We start from the raw sequence: 24,849 nt of genomic DNA, 5'->3' as shown, positions 1-24,849 counted from the left end.
CAGACTAGTATATAGAAAATTATCCAAGGATAGCAGCGGAGCACAGCTGAAGGACGGGATCAACACCAGCAATGAAAGGGTTAAAATTCTTCTTTATTGTAACATGGTGCAGTGGGGGAGACAGCAACAACTCTACACAAAGAGTTGTTGCTGTCTCCCCCACTGCACCATGTTACAATAAAGAAGAATTTTAACCCTTTCATTGCTGGTGTTGATCCCGTCCTTCAGCTGTGCTCCGCTGCTAGCCTTGGATAATTTTCTATATACTTACCTACTCAGCGTGATGCACGCACAAGATGGATCAAGGTTTCCAAAAGAGTTTGATTCTCCCCACTCATGGATTCAGGGGAGTTGCTGACCAGTAACAGTGCCGCAGGTAAGAGAGATTTTTTGTCTGGTGAGGTGCTTTTCTAGCATTATAAATGTGTCCTCATCAAAGACAGATTAATCTTTAATATCACTCCCTGCTTCATGATGCACTGGGTCCAATACTCTGTATTACTTAATTAACCTTGTCCTAACCTGTTCATCTACATTTTTGAGCAACCATTGCCATTGTACCCCATTTTGCTGAAGCACTGTTTTTAAGGAACCTTTCCTTTACCTTTTACTAGGATACAGACTAGAACCAGAAGTAAATCAGATCGATATATTACATGTATGGCAGTGGTAGATCCCATAGCTCTCGCACTACTTCCGTTTAGGTTAATGCAGTGAGTATGGCAATGTTTGTTTGTATGGCGACTTTAGAACACACACACACACACACACACACACACACACACACACACACACACACGATTCTGGCAAATAACATGCAAATGAGCACACTGCCATATTTGCCTTAAATCCATTTTTACATGGAACCCTAAGCAAATGCTCGCTGTTTTAAACACAGCCTGGGATCAGATGCAAAGCCAGTAAACCAACTCCCAGAACGCTATTTCGACCTTTTGGGTCTCAGCCCCTTACCTAAAGGGTGCTGGTCCCCACTGCCTCCTTCTGACAGGGCTGACTGCGTGCGGTGACGCGCCAGCCCGCCGGAGCTGCAAGCTCCTGGTGATTTGCAGCTCTGACGTGTCACGTGGTGCGCGGCAGTCAGCCAATGAGGGGAGCGAGGCGGCTACGAGAGGGAGCGAAGCGGCTACGAGGGGGAGCGAAGCGGCTACAGGAAAGAGGGAGGCGGCTACCCTCACCCCGTGTTTGCTGAGGGGGTGACGGGACACAGATCCGCTCACTGTCTCCCCGGCTATGGTTTGTGGGGAGCTGGAGGGAGAGGGGGGGGGGGGGGGTTGTGACATCAGCGGGACCGACCGCACAGCCTGGAGCGGGAAATTACCCAGTCATGGCCGCGCCCCTGACCTGTCTTGGCGCCCCCCCCCCCCACACGCTGAAAAGTCAGCTGCAGACTGCAGATCGCGGTGTAGTGACTTGCACGCGCCGCCGGCAAGCAAGGTCGCCGTGTGCAGCGGGGCCTCAGCGTGAGGTTGGTTGTACTGGCTTTGCAATTTAAGACTTAGGTGCTATATGCTATACGGTGGAGGGTTTTTCACCCACCATAACCTAATTTTTTTTTTCCATACTCACGTGAAGTTAATCTAATACTTACCTGACTTGCTTGACATAACTATACAGGAAGTCCGTGAAGTTAGACACCCCCATTTTAATTCGCCAAGTTTTGTAGGCACTTATTTTCTGTTATTTAGGTTCGCGACCAATCATTTTAGTTTTATTGAGTATTACTCCTAATAAAGTTATTGTTTTTAACTTCGAATCATACTACTTCATTCTCAACCGGTCCTGTTGAGGGATCACCCTGGCTATTTATCATTTGAGTACCACTTGGTCACCTACTAAGGTTTTATTATTATTTAAAGTGCTCATTATAGGGGATTCTTTTCTCTGGTATATCGTTAATATTGCCACTGATAGATCTATCTATATAGTGTTCTACAAACCTAAACATCTGCATGCCCCGGGCGAGTGGATTTAACATCGTGGCGAACTCCTATTGGCCCAAGCAGCACACATGTGGTACTAGGTGGCGAGTAGATTTTTTGGTTATTTGTAGACATATATATATATTTTTTTCCCATTTATTTTTTACCGATTAGATGTATCCACATCCTTATTGCTGCATAGAGGTTTTAGCGCTCCTTTAAATCTACCGGTCATGTTTGGCACCATACCGCCCAAATGAGGCTAGATATGCTTGTGTTTTTTTAAGTTTATTTTTAGTTTCACTGTTAACTATATCTGGCTACCTATGTATACAAAGGCGGTATGCATCAGGTCTTTATTATGTTGGATGCCAGGACAGGTTCCAGTTTTCTTTATATTTACGTGCCCTCTCACCATTGTCACTATGCACTGATCAAGGCGCCATAAAGGGTCTAAAACATTGGATGTGACTACAATAAACTCATTTTGACACTACTTGTCTGCGTGGTGCTGTGTTCCTTCGTTCAGTGCATGCCTTTGACTTTTGTCCTGGATAATGTGTACACAGATATGTTACCTGGCTTTTCTTTGTTGGAATAGTTGTGTTTCTGCCAATCAGCTTGGTAAAGACTCCACCGAGTGTTTCAATGCCAAGGGACAGAGGAGTGACATCCAACAACAGGACATCTGTGACATCACCAGCTAAAACACCTCCCTGAATAGCAGCTCCGATGGCAACAGCTTCATCTGGATTTACTGCTTTGCTTGGTGCCCGACCAAACAAGTCTTGCACAGTTTGTTGAACCTACATAAAAGCAAAACATACATCTGTTGAGAAATATACACACTTTCCCCCCAACAAATACTAAAGACAACTACAAAACTGAAAGGAAAGAAGTGTAACTACACAAATTTGTAGCATACTGCAAACCTCCACTACAATATCTAAGTCACTATAGAGCAAAAAGGTTGGGGTCATTGGCCTTACAATTTACCACTCTATGAATAATGACAATTACCTTGTAAATTTAATAAAATGTGCCTATTGTAACAACCTTTTAAAGGTGTTAAACTTTACATAGAGTTTGAAAATCTCATCTGTTTATATCTATATATAAATCATACAGGATGGAAAAAAAAGGAGGATCATCTACAGCACTCCAATTGTAGGTCAAAGTTTTATTTAATTTCAGTACTGAAATGGGTGACCATTTGGCCCTAAGCTGCCTTCAGTCAAGCTCCTAATGCAGTCACATAGAAGACTGCTACATATAGTGTATGGGTGCTTATGGCGCCATCACTTTGGCACCAAACACAAACATTTCTTAAAAGTAATTTTGGTCCTCATGGTTCCTAAATGGCAGATGCGTATGATACTAGAGAGTTGCGCCTCACCAATGGAGGTTGGACTGACCACTTTATTTTTAATAGCCTACTTATGCACCTCTCAGACTCTTGTGATCAACTGGCTGTCTAGCAGAGCTACCTCACTTAATAAACTAATTTCAGGGAGGGGAAGGGGGGGGGGGAGGAGGAGTTTCAAGATGGTGGCCTCTGCCACCCAATGCTGACCTTTTGTGCCTGTTATGATGATAGTACTCTTCAGTGTGACTGCATTAGAAGCTTGACAATGGGCTGGGGAAGGCCCAAAACGTATGACAATTCAGTACTTTTTATATTTTCATTAAAAAAAAATTAAGTTTGCTTTTGCCTAAAACTGAAGTGCTGTGAACCTTTTCTCATCCTGTATGTTCCGGATTGTTCGTGGTGGATGTTGACAGTTCGTCATGCACCTGTAGAGTGAAGTATTACTTGAACGCCATTGATCGTACAAGCCATTACTTTGATGGTTACAATTTTTACCTTTGGCATTCTGGTCATTCCACCAACAAGGAGAACTTCCCCAATGTCGCTCTTGCTGACTTCCGCGTCTTGCATAGCTTTCTGGCTCGGTGAAATAGTCCTTTTAATCAAATCAGCAACAATTCCCTCAAACTGAGAACGAGTCAACTTCATATTCAAATGCTTCGGTCCAGAGGCATCCATCGTAACATATGGCAGATTAATGTCCGTCTACAATATTGTAATTAAACGCATTACTTGTATAGAACAGATTAAAGAGCGGTTTTACGGCAAATTAACAATTATATTAAAAGTACCATTTGATCATTAAAACCCAGAAATGCAATGATTTTTTCTATTTCATCTACGATCTACTTCATTATATGCCATGGAGAAAATAAGACATTTTCTTTTACCGCTTGACATCGAAAAATTACAAATATTTCTGGAGCACTTTATACAAGAAAACGTTTGTCATGGTACAGATTTAAAAAAAAAAAAAAAATCTCAAAATATTAGGAATTGCTTTTAATTTAATATTTAAGAACTGTAGCTTGCATGCAAATATTAATAACCTAATGCAAGTCAAATGACAACTAAAGACCAAGTTATTCCATTGTACTGTGAAAAATTATAGTACTCACGACTTGTAGGAAGTAATTAGCACAAAGTTCACTTTGCAACATATAAAAATAAAAAACCATACCTGCACAGATGAGGACAATTCACATTTTGCTTTTTCAGCCGCTTCTCTCACTCTTTGAAGTGCCATGTTGTCTTTGGTCAGGTCCACACCAGACTTAAAAATAATTAAACAAAAATATTAAATCCACAAACTTGCTTGAGACATAAGAACGTCACAATGTGTGTGCTTTAAAAATAAATAAATCAATTCCCAGGCAACATCACTGGTTCCCAAGTCAGTATGTCCAATGCTTACTACACCTGTCAATCACTACGGGAGCTTCAAAAGCCTTAAACACTTAGCAGGGAATTATGTTGCAATTTCGTTAGTGACCCAGCAGTCACTAGTGGATTGGTGTGAAAATTGACAAAAATGAATAATAAAGTCTCAGGAACCGGGAGATCCCCAGATCAAAAAACCAGATGGACCTCCCCGGTTCACAGTTGTACTTTTTGGTACAACATTGATATCACCTGCCGATTTAAGTCACTGCGCCATTTTTCCCGCCATCAATGTTTCAAATAGACAGCCTTTGTTGTATAGTCTCACTAAGATGCAAGACTGTGGTTGTTTGGGGTCATATACTTTGACTAAATCTTGACAAAAGTCAAAGTATGTGACAAAAACGTTGATATTTAATAAACCACTTTCTCAAATATCGCTTCGTGTGTTGGTGGCATTCCCCTTCAGAAGATGGTGTTTATTCTTCCTTTATTTTAGATTGAACGCTCCTACGCTATGGTTTTTTTGTTAGTTAAAGTTACAGACCAAGCAATATCCTACTATTTTATTAGTAAATCAGTTCTGTACTATGAGAAAATACTTGATATTTATTTATTAAAGAAATGTTACAAGTTGAAAAATAAACAAACAACTTTGAATCATATTTTTAATGTATATTTAACAAGCATTGTTTCTATAGCAACCATTTACAAAGTCACATTTCGTTCCTCTTCTGAAACAGGCTCTGGCACACCCCTCTTCGAGCCCTGCCTTCCCTCTAGCAGTGCACCAAATGTATTTAGTGACTGCCTGGTCACATGATCTTCCCCAAAGAACTTTGCATCTTTGGTCCTCTTATTCTGCACTCACAGACATTTAGTGTACCCAAGAGCCGAATCATCGCTGATCAACCAAAGGAGAACGGATCGATCAGCAACTTAGCTAATTACTTATTGTGTGGATTGTATTGATGCACATATTAAAAGGGGAAAATAAATTAATAAAAAAAAAAAAAAACCCACCACAGCTTTGACGGCTGCTTTACATGCCAGGCACCAAATTTCTCTATTCAGAAAGTGATTGGAAGCTGACCCAAACAGAAATTAACTAACCTCTCTCTTGAACTGCTTCACAATATGCTGTAGTAAAGCTTGGTCAAAATCTTCACCCCCCAGGAAGGTGTCACCATTGGTGGATTTCACTTCAAATACTCCTTTCTGGATCTCCAAGATTGAAATATCAAAAGTGCCACCCCCCAGGTCATAGACAGCAATACTGCAAAGAAAAAAAAAGCACATGGTTATAATCGGTCAGAAACATGTTTGAGTAGATTGTTGAAACGGGGCTATAAAACGTTGCTTACATTTTATCGTCAGATTTGTCCAGGCCATAAGCGAGGGCTGCAGCAGTGGGCTCATTTATAACTCTCAAGACATTCAGCCCAGAGATTTGCCCAGCATCCTTTGTTGCCTAAAAATACATTTGGAAATTCTTCAGAATACTTGGCTCGCAGCAATGCTCTCAATAACAAGGAGCTCAAAAAAGGAGAATTCGTATTGAGCATGAATTCAAAAGAATCTGGTAACAAGTACATTTCTACAAACCATTCAAATACAAAAACAGGCAAATACATAAATTAAAAAAAAGCAAAGAACAACCGGGCCAGCACCAAGCATACTACATACAAAAGACGAAGAGAAAAATTAATAAAACCACCGCTAATAGATAATATGCATATCTAAAAAAATTATATTTAGACATTAATCGTTCAGTAATGGAGAATCCTGAAGCAAGTTGCTTTCCCATAACAAAATAATTCAATTGTGATGAAGCCGTACCTGCCTCTGCGAGTCATTGAAGTAAGCAGGCACTGTAATAACAGCATTCTTTGCAGCATGACCCAAATAATTTTCTGCCAAAACAAAAAAATCAGTATGGAGGAGCAAAAACACCAAAAGAATGTCCACATCCAAATTTTTATAATGGATTTAGGAGTCCCTTATTTAAAAGGCAGACTAGTCTGGTACGCCACCCGAGTCAAAGTGCAGTTTAAACCTTAGTGATGTAAATGTGGTAAATTGATGCTGTTCGAGCACAGTATTACAACATGCTTAAAATGTTAAGCATCAAAAGAACATGAAAAAGTCAACCCTTATGGATATATAAAAAACAAAATTCAACAATGCATTATAGAATATTTATGGTCTGGGATCAGGATGTCCCTGAAGAAGGCACAATTATAAAGAAGCAGAACAGTAGTGCCGTTGTAAACCCCACCCCCCCTTTAAGTCTTCTACTTAAAGTGAACACCAAATGTCAACTAGCCTTTTAGCTGTACAATGAAATGTACACTTTTACTGTGTCACACAGATTTTCATTGCTACTTTGAATAGAACAAAACGACAAAAAGCCCCAATGCAACATCCAATGTGTTTTTTGTTGTATACATTAGGTCACAAACCTAGTTGCATTCCTTTTGGCACAAATATATATGACGTAGTGGGTTTGGCTTCAGAACTTGCAGGGGTTGTGTATGCTACTTTGAATAAAAGAAAATTGCAGTATGTACCAAAAAATGATAAAAAAAATGAAAAAAACTAAACATATACTAAGCGCTCAACCTATTACCAAACCTAAACAATACAAAATTATGAATGAAAGTAAACTGAATATATCTTAAATGAAAGGTATACCAGGTGTGCAAGGGATCCCACAAACGCCTAATAGTGAATGAGGGAGTGGCTGCCTAAGGATTAACAACAAACCTATCCATACGGCTAGTACAATTGGTAACAGAAAAGATAAAAAAAATGGATGGAAACCTGATACAATAAAAGTTCCCAATTCTCTGAATGTAGGAGCAGTTCGTGGGTCCGGAATTCGATATCTCAGAGTCTCTTGGATGGTAGTTCTGAATCTGCAATTACACAAAACAAAACGACCATTGCGCAGTAACCTCTGATTATTCGTTCGCACCCCCACCGCTGCTAGCTACTTAAAAGTAGAAGATAAAGGCCTTGAAAGGTATCTTTAACTTGTGCTCCGGTGTGCAGGCTGGATATCAGTGGATTACCAGATGGTATTAACCCTCTCCACAAAGTTGCGAATACATGCATAAAATGGAATAGAAAAACCAAATGGCATGATACCATATAAAATTTAATAAAACAATAAGGACTCACAGCAGTACACTCACATGCTGACCAGCCCTATGGACAGGATACAATGTGCCATCCGCAAGCTTGAGAGGATAGAAAAGCGGTGCATATGGAGGTAAGGTCCTGCGTTTGCCTCCTCCTCGTGGCCGCGACTCGGAGCGCCAGGTCCACCTCCGATGACGTCACTGCTAGACCGCCCCTTCTCCTCTACAAGCCAGCGCACACCGTATCACGTCCTGCTGAAACTCTACCCCACGCGCGTTACGTGACTGCTGACCAGGGCTATTTCATAAGCTGTGTCTAGAAATAGCCCTGGGCACTGAAAGAGATTTGTTAATCAATATGAATTTAAATAAATCGGACGCAGGTATGCCCTTTGAGGGCATTGATGCGCCCTACTTTATCACCAATTTCAGCGAGCAAGCCAATGCTATTAAATCAATAATTCAGAAGCACTGGGCCACATTATCCTTGGACCCTTTGCTACAAAAAATGGTTTGCACTGGCCCTCGTGTAGTCTTTCGCAAAGCGGCTACACTAGGCAATCTCTTGTAAACTAGTATGTTACAGCCCAGTACGCATAAGAACGATAGATTATCCTTATTTCCCAAATTACAGGGTTCGTTCAAATGCGGTCATTGTAAGATCTGTTCCTTCATGAGAAAATCAACATATTTTACCAACTGTGATGAAACACGTAACTTTAAGATTAAATCCTTTATGTCTTGTCAGACATCTTTTGTGGTTTACCTATTACAATGTGGATGTAAGAAACAATACGTTGGTCTTACTAGCAGAGTGCTTAAGATTCGCATCTTAGAGCACTTGAGACTTATACGTAATCACGATATGATGCATCCGGTATCCTCACATTTTAACACCTGTCCATTGGGTACAGTAGGTTCGTTGCAATGTCTAGCCATTGAGCATATTCCTTTACCTCCTCGCGGAGGAGATCGGATCAAAATCTTGTATCAACGAGAGGCTCATTGGATTTTTGCATTAAACACTCTGCAACCCAATGGACTCAACATAGAATGGGATTTACGATGTTTCCTATAATACAATACCAGATTTTTGTGACATGCCGTGTTCTTTCTGTATTTTTTCTGAATATTTTAACTTTAACATTACAGAAGGATTATTTGATTTAGATATTCTATTAGATATTCACCGTCTGTTTCTTTCTTGCTTTCTCCCCCCCCCCCCAAATCCCCCTCTCCCTCCCCCTTTCCTTCTTCCCCTGCCTTCCCCCCCCTCCCCTTTTTCATGCCATTTCCCCTTTGATATTATGATTCCAACCAGCAGTTTCTATTAATTACTTACCATTTAACACTAGTGTTATATGCATTATAATATGCTTTACCTAGATTAGATGATTTGAGACGGCATGTTTATTAATGGATTAATTACATCAGGGGCATAGCATTACTTTGAAATGCTGCAAATAGTTTTTAACTTTTTGAAGTCCCTTCATGTTAATTGACTTGCCATAAGATAAGCCATATGTGGTTATTATAGATATAACCCACTATGCAGGCTTCTATATAATAGATATGTATTTTGTATTATGTGCATGATGTCATGTCACTATGTGCTATTTTTCCATGAAGGGGTTAATTATATTCACCCGTTTTCGCGGGCTTTTTACTATAAATGTTCAGGCATATACCACGTCTCCCCACTCCGAGATGAAGCCCTATTCTAGAGGGTGAAGCCCTATTCTAGAGGGTGAAACGCATAGAGGGGGAGATCGTGGTGTAGCCCTATTGTTTTCTTGTGCCAATAAAGTTTTTTGAATTCATCCGGGACTTCTTGGAGAATATCATGCGCAGTTGCGCCGGAGCCCTTCCTTTCCATGTTATTCTTCTGAAGGCTGCACGCGGGAGCTGGTGAAGCAGAGGCAAGCAGTACCCAGACCGGAGTGGAGATACAGGTAAGGGTTTAATTACTTTTCTACCTTCTCCACACACTCCGGTCACTCTAGAGGTCACATTCAGCTTCCTCCCACTCAGCCCACATGACAAACGCTGACACCATCTGGTGCACTGGCTGAACACTGTTTTTTCTTTGAGATAATCTAGCCAACCTGCACTGACCTGAATGGGCTATAATATGAAATAATAGCTGGAAAGGAACAGAGGATGCAGAGGAGAAATCGGACTAGTGGAACAGATAACAAATACCTCAAAAAAATATAGAACAGACCTAGCCATCCTTTAAAAAAGAGGCTAAATCGAATTCTATATTTAGACCTCTTGGGGTCAATGTTTTTAGGGTATAGATCCAAAAGCTTTCACGCCTGGATATTTAGGTTTATCTTGTCACCCCCTCTCCAATTTTGTTTGGGGCATTCAATGCCCTTACAAACCAATCCTTCTGGATTTTGGTTATGTTTAATTTTGAAGTGGTTTGAGATGCTGTGTGTCTCTAAACCTCATTTTATATTATATATATATGTTCTGCAAAGCGTCGCTTTAACGGTCTACCTGTTCGCCCTACATATTGTAGCCCACAAGGGCACTCTAACAGGTAGACCGTGAATAGACTCCTGCAGGTTATGAATGATTTGATTGGAAATGTTGCTCCTGTATTTGATTTAAAGTCTCTACATTTAGAGCTAAACCTACAACCAATACACTTACTACATGTAAAGAAACCATTCAATTCTTTTAGCCATGTAGTATTGCGTTCTTTAGCTATATTTAGTGGACAGCTAGGAGATAGCCTTAGTTTTAAATTATCCGCCTTTTTAAATACTATTTGTGGACATTTAGGTAATATCGTACTGAGTAGTGCATCACCCTGTAGAATTCACCAGTGTTTTTTAATTATTTGAATTATTTTATTAGCCATTCCGTTGTACTTAGTAATAAATGGAATAAATTCAACCCCTTCTGATTTGCTTTTATTTTCTTTATTATTCATGAGGATCAGATCCTCCCTGCTGGTATGTCACTGTTTCTAATGCTCTCGTCACCCTAGTATAGCTATATTCTGTCCATAAATTTGTCCCTTAGATCAGCCTGTGTGTTAAACACTTCTAACTGGGAGCAGTTACGTTTCGTTCTCATAAACTGGCCTTTTGGGATATTATTAATCCATCTCGGATTATGATAGCTTGATGCTAAAAGGTAGGTATTGGCATCCACCTTTTTATAGAATGTTTTGGTTTCAATTACACTACTACAAATACACTACTCAGTACGATATTACCTAAATGTCCACAAATAGTATTTAAAAAGGTGGATAATTTAAAACTAAGGCTATCTCCTAGCTGTCCACTAAATATAGCCAAAGAACGCAATACTATATGGCTAAAAGAATTGATTGGTTTCTTTACATGTAGTAAGTGTATTGGTTGTAGGTTTAGCTCTAAATGTAGAGACTTTAAATCAAATAATACAGGAGCAACATTTCCAATCAAATCATTCATAACCTGCAGGAGTCTATTCACGGTCTACCTGTTAAGAGTGCCCTTATGGGCTACAATATGTAGGGCGAACAGGTAGACCGAGGTTTAGAGACACACAGCGTCTCAAACCACTTCAAAATTAAACATAATCAAAATCCAGAAGGATTGGTTTGTAAGGGCATTGAATGCCCCAAACAAAATTGGAGAGGGGGTGACGAGATAAACCTAATATCCAGGCATTGACCCCAAGAGGTCTAAATATAGAATTCGATTTAGCCTCCTTTTTAAAGGATGGCTAGGTCTGTTCTATGTATTTTTGAGGTATTTGTTATCTGTTCCACTAGTCCGATTTCTCCTCTGCATCCTCTGTTCCTTTCCAGCTATTATTTCATATTATAGCCCATTCAGGCCAGTGCAGGTTGGCTAGATTATCTCTTTCAAGTTGCTAGCATGTTTATTTTAATCAACTTTGTGTCTGTTTATGAATTCTAGGTGGAATACATAATGTGTAAATTCTTTTTAATGTCTAATTGCTATTTAGGAAGTTTTTGATCGTGATTAACGTCCTAAATTTGTATTTGTGTTGATATACATCAAGCCGGTCCCTTTAGAATTAGCTGTCCCATAGGAGCCATGCGGTTAGCTCTGTATGTGCTTAAATAGCACGTAACTCCATTACCCCTGAAGTGACGTCAGCAGTCACGTAACGCGCGTAGGGTGGAGTTTCAGCAGGACGTGATACGGCATGCACGGGCTTGTAGAGGAGAAGGGGCGGTCTAGCAGTGACGTCATCGGAGGTGGACCTGGCGCTCCGAGTCGCGGCCACAAGGAGGCAAACGCAGGACCTTACCTCCATATGCACCGCTTTTCTATCCTCTCAAGCAAGCGGACGGCACATTGTATCCTGTCCATAGGGCTGGTCAGCATGTGAGTGTACTGCGGTGAGTCCTTATTGTTTTATTAAATTTTATATGGTATCATACCATTGGTTTTTCTATTGTATTCCATTTTATGCATGTATTCGCAACTGTGTGGAGAGGGTTAATACCATCTGGTAATCCACTGATATCCAGCCTGCACACCGGAGCACAAGTTAAAGATACCTTTCAAGGCCCTTTATCTTCTACTTTTAAGTAAGTAGCTAGCAGCGGTGGGGGTGTGAACGAATAATCAGAGGTTACTGCGCAATGGTCGTTTTGTTTTGTGTAATTGCAGATTCAGAACTACCATCCAAGAGACTCTGAGATATCGAATTCCGGACCCACGAACTGCTCCTACATTCAGAGAATTGGGAACTTTTATTGTATCAGGTTTCCATACCTGATAGTTTTCTTTCCATGTACCAAAAAATAAATAAATAAATAAAATAAATAGACCTGTACTAGTGTTATTTTGTAGTTTAGATCCATGTCATTTTTGGGGGGGCGTAAGCAGACTTTTGCCCAATAAACAAACTTAATCTGCAGTTTAAGAATTTTTATTGTGCTATCCTGGAGAAAACAAATATAAATCCACTACTAAACCTTAATTGGTAAAAGTACTGCAGTAAACAACGTTCATTTGGTGTGTAGTAGACACCGAACAGATATGTGCATCTCATGAAGAACACACTTTCACTAACAAATAAAACATGTCTAACAAAATATGATGCACTAACCTGCCGTTTCTTTCATTTTTATCAACACAAATGCACCAATCTGACTTGGAGAATACAGTTTTCCATGTGCTTCAACCCAGGCATCGCCATTTGAGGCCCGCACAATTTTAAAAGGGACGTTTTTACTGAAGAAGAGTAAAAAAGGGGAGAAATAAAGTAATTATTAATAAAGGAGGATTCTAATTTGAAGTACCTAGTACATGTAGTAAAAAACATACCTTTTGACAAAGTGGGGCATTTTATCCATTGTGCCATGCTTCTATTACGGGTTTTCAAATCGATATAGAAGAGACACACACAGACACAATCTAGTAGCCCCTTCCATTTTCTACCCTGTAGCGCCCATAATCTCCTCTGTTCTTCTAAAATATATAAAACTTTATCATGTTTTTATTCAAGTTGTGGAGTCCATCAGTTGTTGCCTTTAGTGATGCAAACCCATTTTAAATTCTACTTTTCCTCTCCGAAACCTCAAACACAGGACAACAACACAGTTTTAGAAATGTTCTTTTTTTTAATGGAGTAAACCACTCCTCACAGCATCTGATTAATATCAGATTATCTCATGACTTAACATATATTTATATGTTTCAGTTAACCCAAGTTTTTATTTTTTTATAAATGGACTGTTTGGACAATCTGGTATTCTTGATTGTTAACAGGTTACTTTTATGGTAAGTAACCAGTTCCTTGACATCTACTTTTTTGGGATATACTGTATACACTTTCAATGCGAGTGCAGTCCAGACTATTTTTGTTGATGTGGATTACTACTACAAAATCCACCACCCTAAACCTTCACTTTTAGGGTCAAATGACATTAAAAACAGTAAAATAGGGTTACACGGTTTTCATAAATCTAATACATACAGATCTTTTTGAACCTCAGAATCATCGAAGCGCCGGCCAATAAGTCGTTTTGTTGCATAGAATGTATTTTCAGGGTTAGTCACTGATTGGCGTTTAGCTGGCATTCCCACCAATCGCTCACCATCTGCTGAAAAGGCTAAGACAGAAGGGGTGGTTCTGGCACCTTCTGAATTTTCTAGTACCTGAAATGAAAACACAATAGTTAAAAAGAAATAATAATAATAATTCATCATCGGATCCCAGATATTGTTCTTTATTCAAAATGTCTTTAAAAATCAGAGACATTTCCCCACACAACACAACAAATCTATCTTAAAACTCAGAGGTGCGATGTACTGGCTGCTGCACGAGGCCTCTACAGTTCTATTCCAAAGTGTGGGGAAACAGTTTCAGGCAAGGAGAATCCTGTGCAGCAAACACAACATTGACAAACAAATCTCTCAAAATTCAGGTGACCTCCAGGACAGAGGGAAAGTACAGCGCTACTCAAGTTCACAATGCAATTCTTCATTTATTGTAACAGCCAAGAACAGAGGAGAAACAACGTTTCAGGACCCGAAACATTGTTTTTCCTCTGTTCTTGACTGTTACAATAAATGAAGAATTGCATTATGAACTTGTGAGCAGAGCTTCAACAATTCTGAAATATTACAAGTAGTTTGCACGGGGACATGTGCCACACAGCCAACAAAAAAAGCATAGCCGTTCCTTGTAAGATCAGTCATTAATATCACTCTGTAAATCACAGTTTATTGGATAACAGGTGCCATTAAGATAAAGAATAGAATAGAAGTGCGCAACTAATAAATTCTATTGTGAAGAGAAAATATCCCACTTAAACACCTATGTGATATAAATAACAACAACCTCTGGAGTTGCAAATTTACGACTGCAGCTGAAGATAATAGGAGTGACTCAACACCCCTAGAACAACTGAAACACCAAAAAACAAAAGCGCAGACGCATATAGTGAAGTAAGTTGCAAAATTCATATATATTAAAATGGTAAGATATCTGCGTACATAAATTCAGAAAATATTAGGCATTTCATGCACTTAGGTCATGTGTTACCCGGCACCGCAACGACCACAGGATCAGTTTAATGTCCACTTGACCGTCCGCATGGAGATTCAGGCATAAAGATCTATTCGTCTGTCGTCCTCAAGGGACCCTCAATTCGCCTCTGTGTGTATGGGTAATCGCCCTCGGATACCGGGACCATTGGAGCCGCCGTCAGGCTCGTTCCTCGGAAGTTCCGTGCAGATTGCGACTGTCCGTAAAGCGATATTGCCGTCAAGCGTCTTTATGCCTGAATCTCCATGCGGACGGTCAAGTGGACATTAAACTGATCCTGTGGTCGTTGAGGTGCCGGGTAACACATGACTTAAGTGCATGAAATGCCTAATATTTTCTGAATTGATGTACGTAGATATCTTACCATTTTAATATATATGAATTTTGGAACTTCACTATATGCGTCTGCACTTTTGTTTTTTTTGTGTTTCAGCCATTAAGCTAAAACATCCATAGCCACAGGAAGAGATTTACACAATTCATCGTCTTTCATCTTACCTTTGCCTGCTTTCCTTCCATAACGGCGACACAAGAGTTTGTTGTCCCCAGATCAATACCAATAACTGCTCCTTTAATAGCCTCAGAACTGCAGCAGAAGAAAAATAAAAACGAAAAAACACATTCGCTGTATTCAACATGTCGCTTGAAAAGTTGTTCCCTTACCCTGGTTTTATACGGTTTATATTTATTTTCGACGCTGAATCAACAAGTCAACACATTTTTGATCGATACAGTTGCCAGATAAGCCTCAACCACAAAGGAGTGGATAAAATATATTTTTAATAGCATCATACCCGTGTCCGTACGCTCACCTCGCGAGTACGGACACATTCTGCCCTACAGACCGCCGTAGTAGTAGTGATGCGCCGTTTCCCCTCGCCCAATAGGCAAACGGCAGCTCGCGCATGCGCCTGTCAGCACGTCCTGAACAGAAATACCGGCTCCCTACCTGTACCGAAGCATCGATAATTGGAAAAAATGTAGTGCTTCACTTTATGTACATTTTAGCTTTACATACATGCTCTGGACCCATTGCGTATGCTAATGTGGGGTATGCCTGTACATGGTTGATGACCACCCTAAATTTCAAGCACTGTACACTTTGACCCAAAACAGGTTTCTTACGCAAACCTTTCATAGCAGGACTGAATAAGAACAAATAGTACAGGGGAAGGGAGAAAAGAAGGGAGAGGAGGAAAAAAAAAAAAAACACTAGGGAAGGAAACATGGAGCGGTAGGGGGACACAGGGGATCCCAGCATGGTAAATAACACCAACACCACAGGCTCTGCAGTCCCAAATATACTGCTTTAACGTTTGTGGTTGACTGGGATGCCAGTCATCAGTCTTCAGTTGCTCAAGCATTGAAATAATGACCTTAAGATGGAAAAAAACACACTGAAATTATTCAGCCAGTGTGTAACATCTTTAGTGTATTTTGTCAACACGGATATTAAAATATATAGGGGGAAAATATGCACTTAAATAAAACAGCTCACAAGTTGCATAAGGTGTTACATCATTTTACATGGTGAAAATATTCTATACATGTTTTCCAGCCTTTTTTTTTAATTCCAAAAACAATAAATTCAGATTATCATACAAAATCTACTTAATACAAACATTTTGAATTAGATTCTGATGGTTACATTTTATTGAAAATACTTACGCATAACCACGTTTAAACATGGAGTTAACAACATCTTCATTGAGGATATTCCAGCAACCCTAAAAAAATAATAACTAAACGTTAATAATATGATAATTGAAATATTACCAACAATTTTGTTTAAGTGCCATTATGTTTGCAAGAGGCATCTCAATTTCCTTGTACAGAACACTATTTGGAGTAGAAGTAACTGTAAACTAAGAAACAAATACACAAATCTGTTAAGGCTATTTAATCCAATGCTAGCCTAAATTAACATTAGGGTCAATCGTAAAGCCAATCAGCTAAATGGAATAAATAATGCTAACCCAGTTTTGATCCTTGTGTTTGGTTAATTTTTTACTGACTTTGAGAGACGGAGATTTGTTTTATTTTAGTCCTAAGTGACTTCAATACCTCCTCCAAAAATCTTTTGAACAATACACGGAGAGAATGTGTTTGGCAAAGGAAGAAAAGAGGCGAAACAGGGCACTACGGATTGTGACAAAGGGACACATCTGAGGGACCGGGGAAATATGCCAATTTTAATACACTTTGCACTTATATGCCAATTTGTATCTCGTGTATTTGCGGGGTTCCTTTTTGTGAACGGTTCCCTTTCCACACATTGAATAAAGATCTGTTTGGGAACTCTAGTACAAAAAGTCTGTCTTCTCCTTAGTGCCAATTTAACCTGGCTTGTTTGCTATTGAGTTAAACAGACAATGTTTTTGCATATATTTACCTATGTGGACAGAGATGCAATAAACTTATTCTAATTATACTAATTTAGAAAACCTAACATTTGCTCAGATTTAATGGCGCTTAGTGTATCTGGCCCCAAGAACTCTATACAATAAAAAATTACATTAAAAAAAATGTATGCGAAGAGACTCGTCAGAAAGTGTGCGCACTGCAGGCTCTCCTTGTGTAAGGCCTCGGCTATAGTGGAACATGCTAGCTTCCGCGTTCCTTAGAGCAGCGCACGCTCACCTGCAGCAGGAGATATTTCCTGTCCTGCAGTCAGAGGCGACAGGGAGGTGTGTCGGGGGTGCAGCCGTGATGTCGTGGAGCTGGTTCGCTCACGTTGGGCAAACCGCTCATGTGGCCCGTTCGTTACACAGGAAATACAAACAGGTTTATAGCGCAAAGCACCAGTCTCCCGTAGCGCACTATGTATTATCGTCCTAGTGTTTGTTTCAGCGCAAGCTACGTGGCTCGTGCCATCTCCTGCACTATGGACGTAGGCCAAGACGATATTCTACAAATCCGTAAATAAAAAAATAAAAAATCCTAGTTAAACAAGTTCGTCAATTAACAAATTTGATATACTGCGGCACTGTCAGTTCCCGCAGTAGGCGCGCCTCTGTTGCGTCTCCCATGTAGGCCGCGGTGCCATGCAAGGCGCAAGATGGGGGAGGGGGTCGCGCCATGCGAGGCGCAAGAGGGGGAGTCGCGCCATGCGAGGCGCAAGAGGGGGAGTCGCGCCATGCGAGGCGCAAGAGGGGTGGGGTCGCGCCATGCTTGGCGCAGGAGGAGGGGGGGGGTCGCCATGCGAAGCGCAGGAGGGGGGGTCGCCATGCGAAGCGCAGGAGAGGGGGTCGCCATGCGAGGCGCAGGATGGGGGGCGCCATGCGAGGCGCAGGAGGGGGGGGGCGCCATGCGAGGCGCAGGGGTCGCCATGTGAGGTGCAGAGGGGGGTCGCCATGTGAGGCGCAGGGGGGGTCGTCATGTGAGGCGCAAGAGGGGTGGGGCCGCGCCATGCGAGGCCGTGGGGGGCCGCGCCATCCTTGGCGCAGGAGGAGGGGGGTCGCCATGCGAAGCGCAGGAGGGGGGGGGTCACCATGTGAAGAGCAGAGGGGGGGGGGTCGCCATGCGAGGCGCAGGAGGGGGGGGGCCATGCGAGACGCAGGAGGGGGGGCGCCATGCGAGGCGCAGGGGTCGCCATGTGAGGCGCAGGGGGGGTCACCATGTGAGGCGCAGGGGGGGTCTCGCCATGTGAGGCGCAGAGGGGGGGGGGTCGCCATGTGAGGCGCAGAGAGGGGGGGTCGCCATGTGAGGCGCAGGGGGGGGGGGTCGCCATGTGAGGCGCAGGGGGGGGGTCGCCATGTGAGGCGCAGGGGGGGGGGTCGCCATGTGAGGCGCAGGGGGGGGGGTCGCCATGTGAGGCGCAGGGGGGGTCACCATGTGAGGCGCAGGGGGGGTCTCGCCATGTGAGGCGCAGAGGGGGGGGGGTCGCCATGTGAGGCGCAGAGAGGGGGGGTCGCCATGTGAGGCGCAGGGGGGGGGGTCGCCATGTGAGGCGCAGGGGGGGGGTCGCCATGTGAGGCGCAGGGGGGGGGTCGCCATGTGAGGCGCAGGGGGGGGGGTCGCCATGTGAGGCGCAGGGGGGGTCACCATGTGAGGCGCAGGGGGGGTCTCGCCATGTGAGGCGCAGAGGGGGGGGGGGGTCGCCATGTGAGGCGCAGAGAGGGGGGGTCGCCATGTGAGGCGCAGAGAGGGGGGGTCGCCATGTGAGGCGCAGGGGGGGTCGCCATGTGAGGCGCAGGGGGGGGGGGTCGCTATGTGAGGCGCAGGGGGGGGGGGGGTCGCCATGTGAGGCGCAGGGGGGGGTCGCCATGTGAGGCGCAGAGAGGGGGGGTCGCCATGTGAGGCGCAGAGAGGGGGGGGTCGCCATGTGAGGCGCAGGGGGGGTCGCCATGTGAGGCGCAGGGGGGGGTCGCCATGTGAGGCGCAGGGGGGGGGGTCGCCATGTGAGGCGCAGGGGGGGGGGTCGCCATGTGAGGCGCAGGGGGGGGGGTCGCCATGTGAGGCGCAGGGGGGGGGTCGCCATGTGAGGCGCAGGGGGGGGGGGTCGCCATGTGAGGCGCAGGGGGGGTCACCATGTGAGGCGCAGGGGGGGTCTCGCCATGTGAGGCGCAGAGGGGGGGGGGGGTCGCCATGTGAGGCGCAGAGAGGGGGGGGTCGCCATGTGAGGCGCAGAGAGGGGGGGGTCGCCATGTGAGGCGCAGGGGGGGTCGCCATGTGAGGCGCAGGGGGGGGGTCGCCATGTGAGGCGCAGGGGGGGGGGTCGCCATGTGAGGCGCAGGGGGGGGTCGCCATGTGAGGCGCAGAGAGGGGGGGTCGCCATGTGAGGCGCAGAGAGGGGGGGGTCGCCATGTGAGGCGCAGGGGGGGTCGCCATGTGAGGCGCAGGGGGGGGTCGCCATGTGAGGCGCAGGGGGGGGTCGCCATGTGAGGCGCAGGGGGGGGGTCGCCATGTGAGGCGCAGGGGGGGGGGTCGCCATGTGAGGCGCAGGGGGGGGTCGCCATGTGAGGCGCAGGGGGGGGGGTCGCCATGTGAGGCGCAGGGGGGGGGGGGGGTTGCCATGTGAGGCGCGGGGCAGTGGATATTCAGAGTTGAGTGCAAATAGCCCGCACGGCTATTCGCATTCAGTAGAAAATAAAATGGAAAAAAATAAACATCCCAGCCAGAAATCGAACCCTGGTCCACTCTGTTAATGGCCTGGAGCAGGGTTTCCCAAACTTTTTTTCCGTGACCCGGTTACTTTGAACTTCTCCTTCGTGACCCACTAAAAAATTTATCGCCTATACTGGCCTATAGGGCCTGCACAGACACACACACAGCCACTGATACACACAGACACACACAGCCACTGATACACACACACAGCCACTGACACACGCACAGCCACTGATACACACACGCAGCCACACAAAGACACTGCTACACACACACACAGATACTGATACACACAGACACACACATACACTGATACCGATACACATACACTGATACCGATACACACACACCCCCCGATACACACACACACACACACACACACACACACCCCCCGATACACACACACACACACCCCCCGATACACACACACACACACCCCCCGATACACACACACACACCCCCCGATACACACACACACACACCCCCCGATACACACACACACACACCCCCGATACACACACACCCCCCGATACACACACACACACCCCCCGATACACACACACACACACACACCCCCCGATACACACACACACACACCCCCCGATACACACACACACACACCCCCCGATACACACACACACACACCCCCCGATACACACACACACCCCCCGATACACACACACACCCCCCGATACACACACACACACCCCCCGATACACAGCACACACACACACACCCCCCGATACACACCCCCCCCGATACACACACACACACACCCCCCGATACACACACACACACCCCCCGATACACACACACACCCCCCCCGATACACACACACCCCCCCCCCCGAAATACACACACACCCCCCCCCGATACACACACACACCCCCCCGATACACACACACACCCCCCCGATACACACACACACCCCCCCCGATACACACACCCCCCCCCCGATACACACACACACACCCCCGCCCGATACACACACACGCCCCCCCCCCCCCCCCGATATACACACACACACACACACACACACACACACACACACACACTCCCCTATACGCACACAGACACAAACAGTGAATTACAGGCAATGACGGATGTGAGTGACTGGAGCGGGGGGCCAGGGACTGGGTGTTTGGGAGGGGGGGGGGACTAGGTGGGTGGGAGGGACTGGGACGGGTGGGAGGGGGGACTGGGTGGGTGGGAGGAGGAGGGGGGACTGGGTGGGGGGAGGGGGGACTGGGTGGGGGGAGGGGTGACTGGGTGGGGGGAGGGGTGACTGGGTGGGGAGGAGGGGGGACTTTGGGACTGGGAGGGGGGACTCGGAGGGGGGACTGGGACACTTGGGTGGGAGGCAGTGACTGGGTGGGTGGGTGTGTGGGAGACGGTGGGTGAGGTGACTGGGTGGGAGACAGTGGGTGGGTGACAGTGACAGTGACTGGGTGACAGTGACAGGGTGGGTGGGTGACAGTGACTGGGTGGGGTGACTTACCTTGCCGCCGAATGCTTTCCCCTGCTGCCCCCGATATCCCCTGCTGCCCGGGACGGGAGGTGGGCTTGGGAGGTGGGCTTGGGAGGTGGTGGCAAGGGAGGTGGGCTCGGGAGGGGGTGACACGGGAGGCGGGCTCGGGAGGGGGGTGACACGGGAGGTGGGCTCGGGAGGGGGTGACACGGGAGGTGGGCTCGGGAGGGGGTGACACGGAGGTGGGCTCAAGAGGTGGGCTCGGGAGGGGTTGCCTTTTTTTTAACTTGAGGGGTGGGGGGGGGGGAGCGGGGAGGAGGAGACACTGCGCGGCCAGCCTCGCTGCGACCCGGCAATTTTGGTGCCGTGGTCCGGTGCCGGGTCGCGACCCACCATTTGGGAAACGCTGGCCTGGAGCATAACCACTGAGCTATAAGACTTTATGATGCTTTTCTAGTGAATAAAGGCATAGAAACCTACTGACATTACGGTATTCATAGCAGCTCGGCTATTCGCACTCAGTAGAAAATAAAATGGAAAAAAATAAACACCCCAGCCAGGAATCGAACCCTGGTCCACTCTGCTAATGGCCTGGAGCATAACCATTGAGCTATAAGACTTTATGATGTTGTGTAGTGAATAAAGACATAGAAACCTACTGACATTACAGTGTTCATAACACCTCGGCTATTCGCACTCAGTAGGAAATAAAATGGAAAAAAAAAAAAAGACAGAACACTCTCCTATTGACATTCTATAACCCCTGCATCTGTAATCAGCGCGGCTTTAGGCTGAGTCCCCAGTCAGCACTGTGACGCGCGCCTGGCGGCGGGGGCGGCGCATGCACAGCGCTAGTCCGCGATCTGCGGTCTGAGGGGAGAGAGAAAGTTTGTGACGGGAGGGGGTGTGGCGGTAGGTTTGCGGGGGTGTGGCCATGACGTCCCGCGGCTGGTTCGCCCTCATTGGGCACAATCCCAAACTCTCAAAGCCTGAGAGGGAGCGTGGCGTGCTGGCACACGAGCGCTGCGCCCTGCTCGGCCGTGCAATTTGTGGCTAGGTGCACGCTCATCTGGGGGCGCGGCCACAACGGCACTGAGCTGGTTCGCCCTCATTAGGTGAACCGCTTACGTGACGCGCTTGGAGGCGGCAAATTCAATTTTGCTTGCTCTGCAAGCGTCTCAAGCCCCGATGCTCACACTGGCCAGACACATAAGGCCTCGGCCAGGGTTCCTGCTAGCATGCGGAGGCGCGCTGAGGCTCAGGGAAAGCGGGTGCTTTCCCTGGCCTTAGACAGCGCGCCGTCCGGGGGTGCGTCGGCAGGCGGGCCAGTGACGTCACAGAGCTGGTTCGCCCTCATTCGGCGAACCGCTCACGTGACCGGACCTGCGCGCCAGCAAGTGGGGAAATGTAAAATTTCCCTAAGACCTACGCTTCCACAAGCGCGCAGAAGCGTAGGCGAGCCCCTACTAAAGCCGCTCTCATTGCGGCTGTAGGGGCTCAGTGCCGAGCGGAAGCGCGCCTCCGCCCGCAAGCACTAAAAATGGACGCGGCCTTATGCATAATGATGTATACCAATTATAAACTGGGTTACGATATATGTGCTGTACACCATTGATCTTAATCAGGGCCGCCAACAGCGGGGGAGAAAGGGTACTGTTAATTAAAAAAAATAAGAAATCACTGCAAAAAAAAATAAAAAATCGCGTTATCTACCTGTGGTAGCGCCGGAAGTAGTCTGGGTTAAGCTTCCGGCATTTGTGAAGGAGGCGTGGCCACACCCCCGCTGGCGGTTCAGCCAATGAGGGCGAACCAGCCGCGGGACGTCATGGCCACGCCCCCGCAAACCTACCGCCACACTCCCTCCCGTCACAAACTTTCTCTCTCTCTCATCAGACCGCAGACTAGCGCTGTGCATGCGCCGCCCCCCCGCCAGGCGCGCGTCACAGTGCTGACTGGGGACTCAGCCTAAAGCCGCGCTGATTACAGATGCAGGGGGTATAGAATGTCAATAGGAGAGTGTTCTGACTTTTTTCCCCCCCATTTTATTTCCTACTGAGTGCGAATAGCCGTGCGGCTATTTGCACTCAACTGTGAATATCCACTGCCGAGGCGCAGGAGGGGGGGGGGGGTCGCCATGTGAGGCGCAGGAGGGGGGCACACCATGTGAGGCGCAAAAAAAAGGAAGACTTGTCAATGACTGCTTGAAGGTCATTTGAAATATATTTGCCAAATATACAGAACAGCAATTGCTAATCAACCATCATTAACTAGTCATCTCTGCAATTAGCAAAACCCACTAAGGTAGTAACTTAATCAACCACAATTATGTCATGCACGGGTTCCAAACAGTGTACGAAGGAAAGAGCATTAATAAAGTAAAAGAACAGGGCATCTTCTCAAACATCACATGAAATTCCGTAGACTTCCACACAGAACCACGTTTCTGGTTACCGAATGTAGCAATATAAATCAGGATGACGCAAAACCTCAGACGATTCTTGTAACCTTGATGACATTTCAAAGAACTCAACTCAAGTGCTCCCCAGTCACATTTATGAATGGTTTCTCTCCACCAAATTTCACCCAAACAAAAATGGCCATAGGTTTATGAATAAGAGGTTTGCATAACATGCATAATGTGTTAGTTATGATAAATGTTAAAGACCATTTGTTAAAATAAAAAAAAAAGGAAATAAAACAAATGTACGAAGATTGTTAATCCAGCATGTTTTAAGGAACACCGTAATCCCGATACATGATAATCATGTAACCCATGATTGATGGAGAAAAGAGACTTTACCCTTGTATTCTTCCACAAACAACACGCATGCCTCTGCTCCAACAACAACATTACAACGTTGCCCAATTTCAAATCGCGGTCTCGGTCCTTTAACGATGATATAGAAGGACAGTATATGGAAGATGATGGCGGCACATGACACTGCCAAAATTGTGACCCTGGTGATGTAGACTAGAAAACTCCGCATTAATAACCGCATGGTGCATTTGTACCAAAGCCCTCATCATATGACGGGTAACATGTAAAGATATCTCTATGCACAGTGTGCTCGGGCCTTGCCACCGGTGTACAGCGTGAAACATACCTTGCGGGCACAGGTGAGCATACTGCGGGCGCCGCTGCGGGGAACGTGTGAGAGGAGACGAGCAGCTGTTCTGCTTGCATTCAGCATGATGCGACCGGGACAGACGAAGACCGACACAAGAGAACAACAGGCTACTCGCCCTGTCAGTTAGACAGTAATTAAAAGGACAGAGCCGGGCACTCTACCACCACTTCTAGAAGTCTCCAAACCACGTGGGGTGTGACTGCAGAGTTCAAGGCGTGAAAAGACCCAACTCTCCCCGCCTTACTCTGCCCTTTACATGCCTGTTGGAATAACAACGCGC

The 24,849-nt window shown here is 45.6% G+C and overlaps 1 protein-coding gene across 1 annotated transcript in view; it reads right to left on the bottom strand.

Moving 5' to 3' along the window:
- HSPA9 (heat shock protein family A (Hsp70) member 9) overlaps positions 1-24,782 on the bottom strand; it is a 35,686-nt gene extending 10,904 nt beyond the window's left edge. Inside the window, exons 1-11 of the mRNA XM_075601633.1 lie at positions 24,546-24,782; positions 16,533-16,591; positions 15,363-15,450; positions 13,791-13,972; positions 12,921-13,045; positions 6,529-6,602; positions 6,054-6,160; positions 5,803-5,965; positions 4,490-4,582; positions 3,805-4,014; positions 2,519-2,746 (exon numbers count right to left, since the gene is read on the bottom strand). Of these exons, the coding sequence (XP_075457748.1) occupies positions 2,519-2,746; positions 3,805-4,014; positions 4,490-4,582; positions 5,803-5,965; positions 6,054-6,160; positions 6,529-6,602; positions 12,921-13,045; positions 13,791-13,972; positions 15,363-15,450; positions 16,533-16,591; positions 24,546-24,632 (1,416 nt within the window). The 5' untranslated portion in view covers positions 24,633-24,782. The remainder of the gene's footprint in view (positions 1-2,518; positions 2,747-3,804; positions 4,015-4,489; positions 4,583-5,802; positions 5,966-6,053; positions 6,161-6,528; positions 6,603-12,920; positions 13,046-13,790; positions 13,973-15,362; positions 15,451-16,532; positions 16,592-24,545) is intronic.
- Between the last annotated feature and the right edge of the window lie 67 nt (positions 24,783-24,849).

The sequence above is a fragment of the Ascaphus truei genome, chromosome 5 (genome assembly GCF_040206685.1).
Source record: "Ascaphus truei isolate aAscTru1 chromosome 5, aAscTru1.hap1, whole genome shotgun sequence".
NCBI lineage: Eukaryota > Metazoa > Chordata > Amphibia > Anura > Ascaphidae > Ascaphus > Ascaphus truei.
Note: the sequence above shows the minus strand (reverse complement) of the source record. Positions and strands in the feature narration are given on the sequence as shown.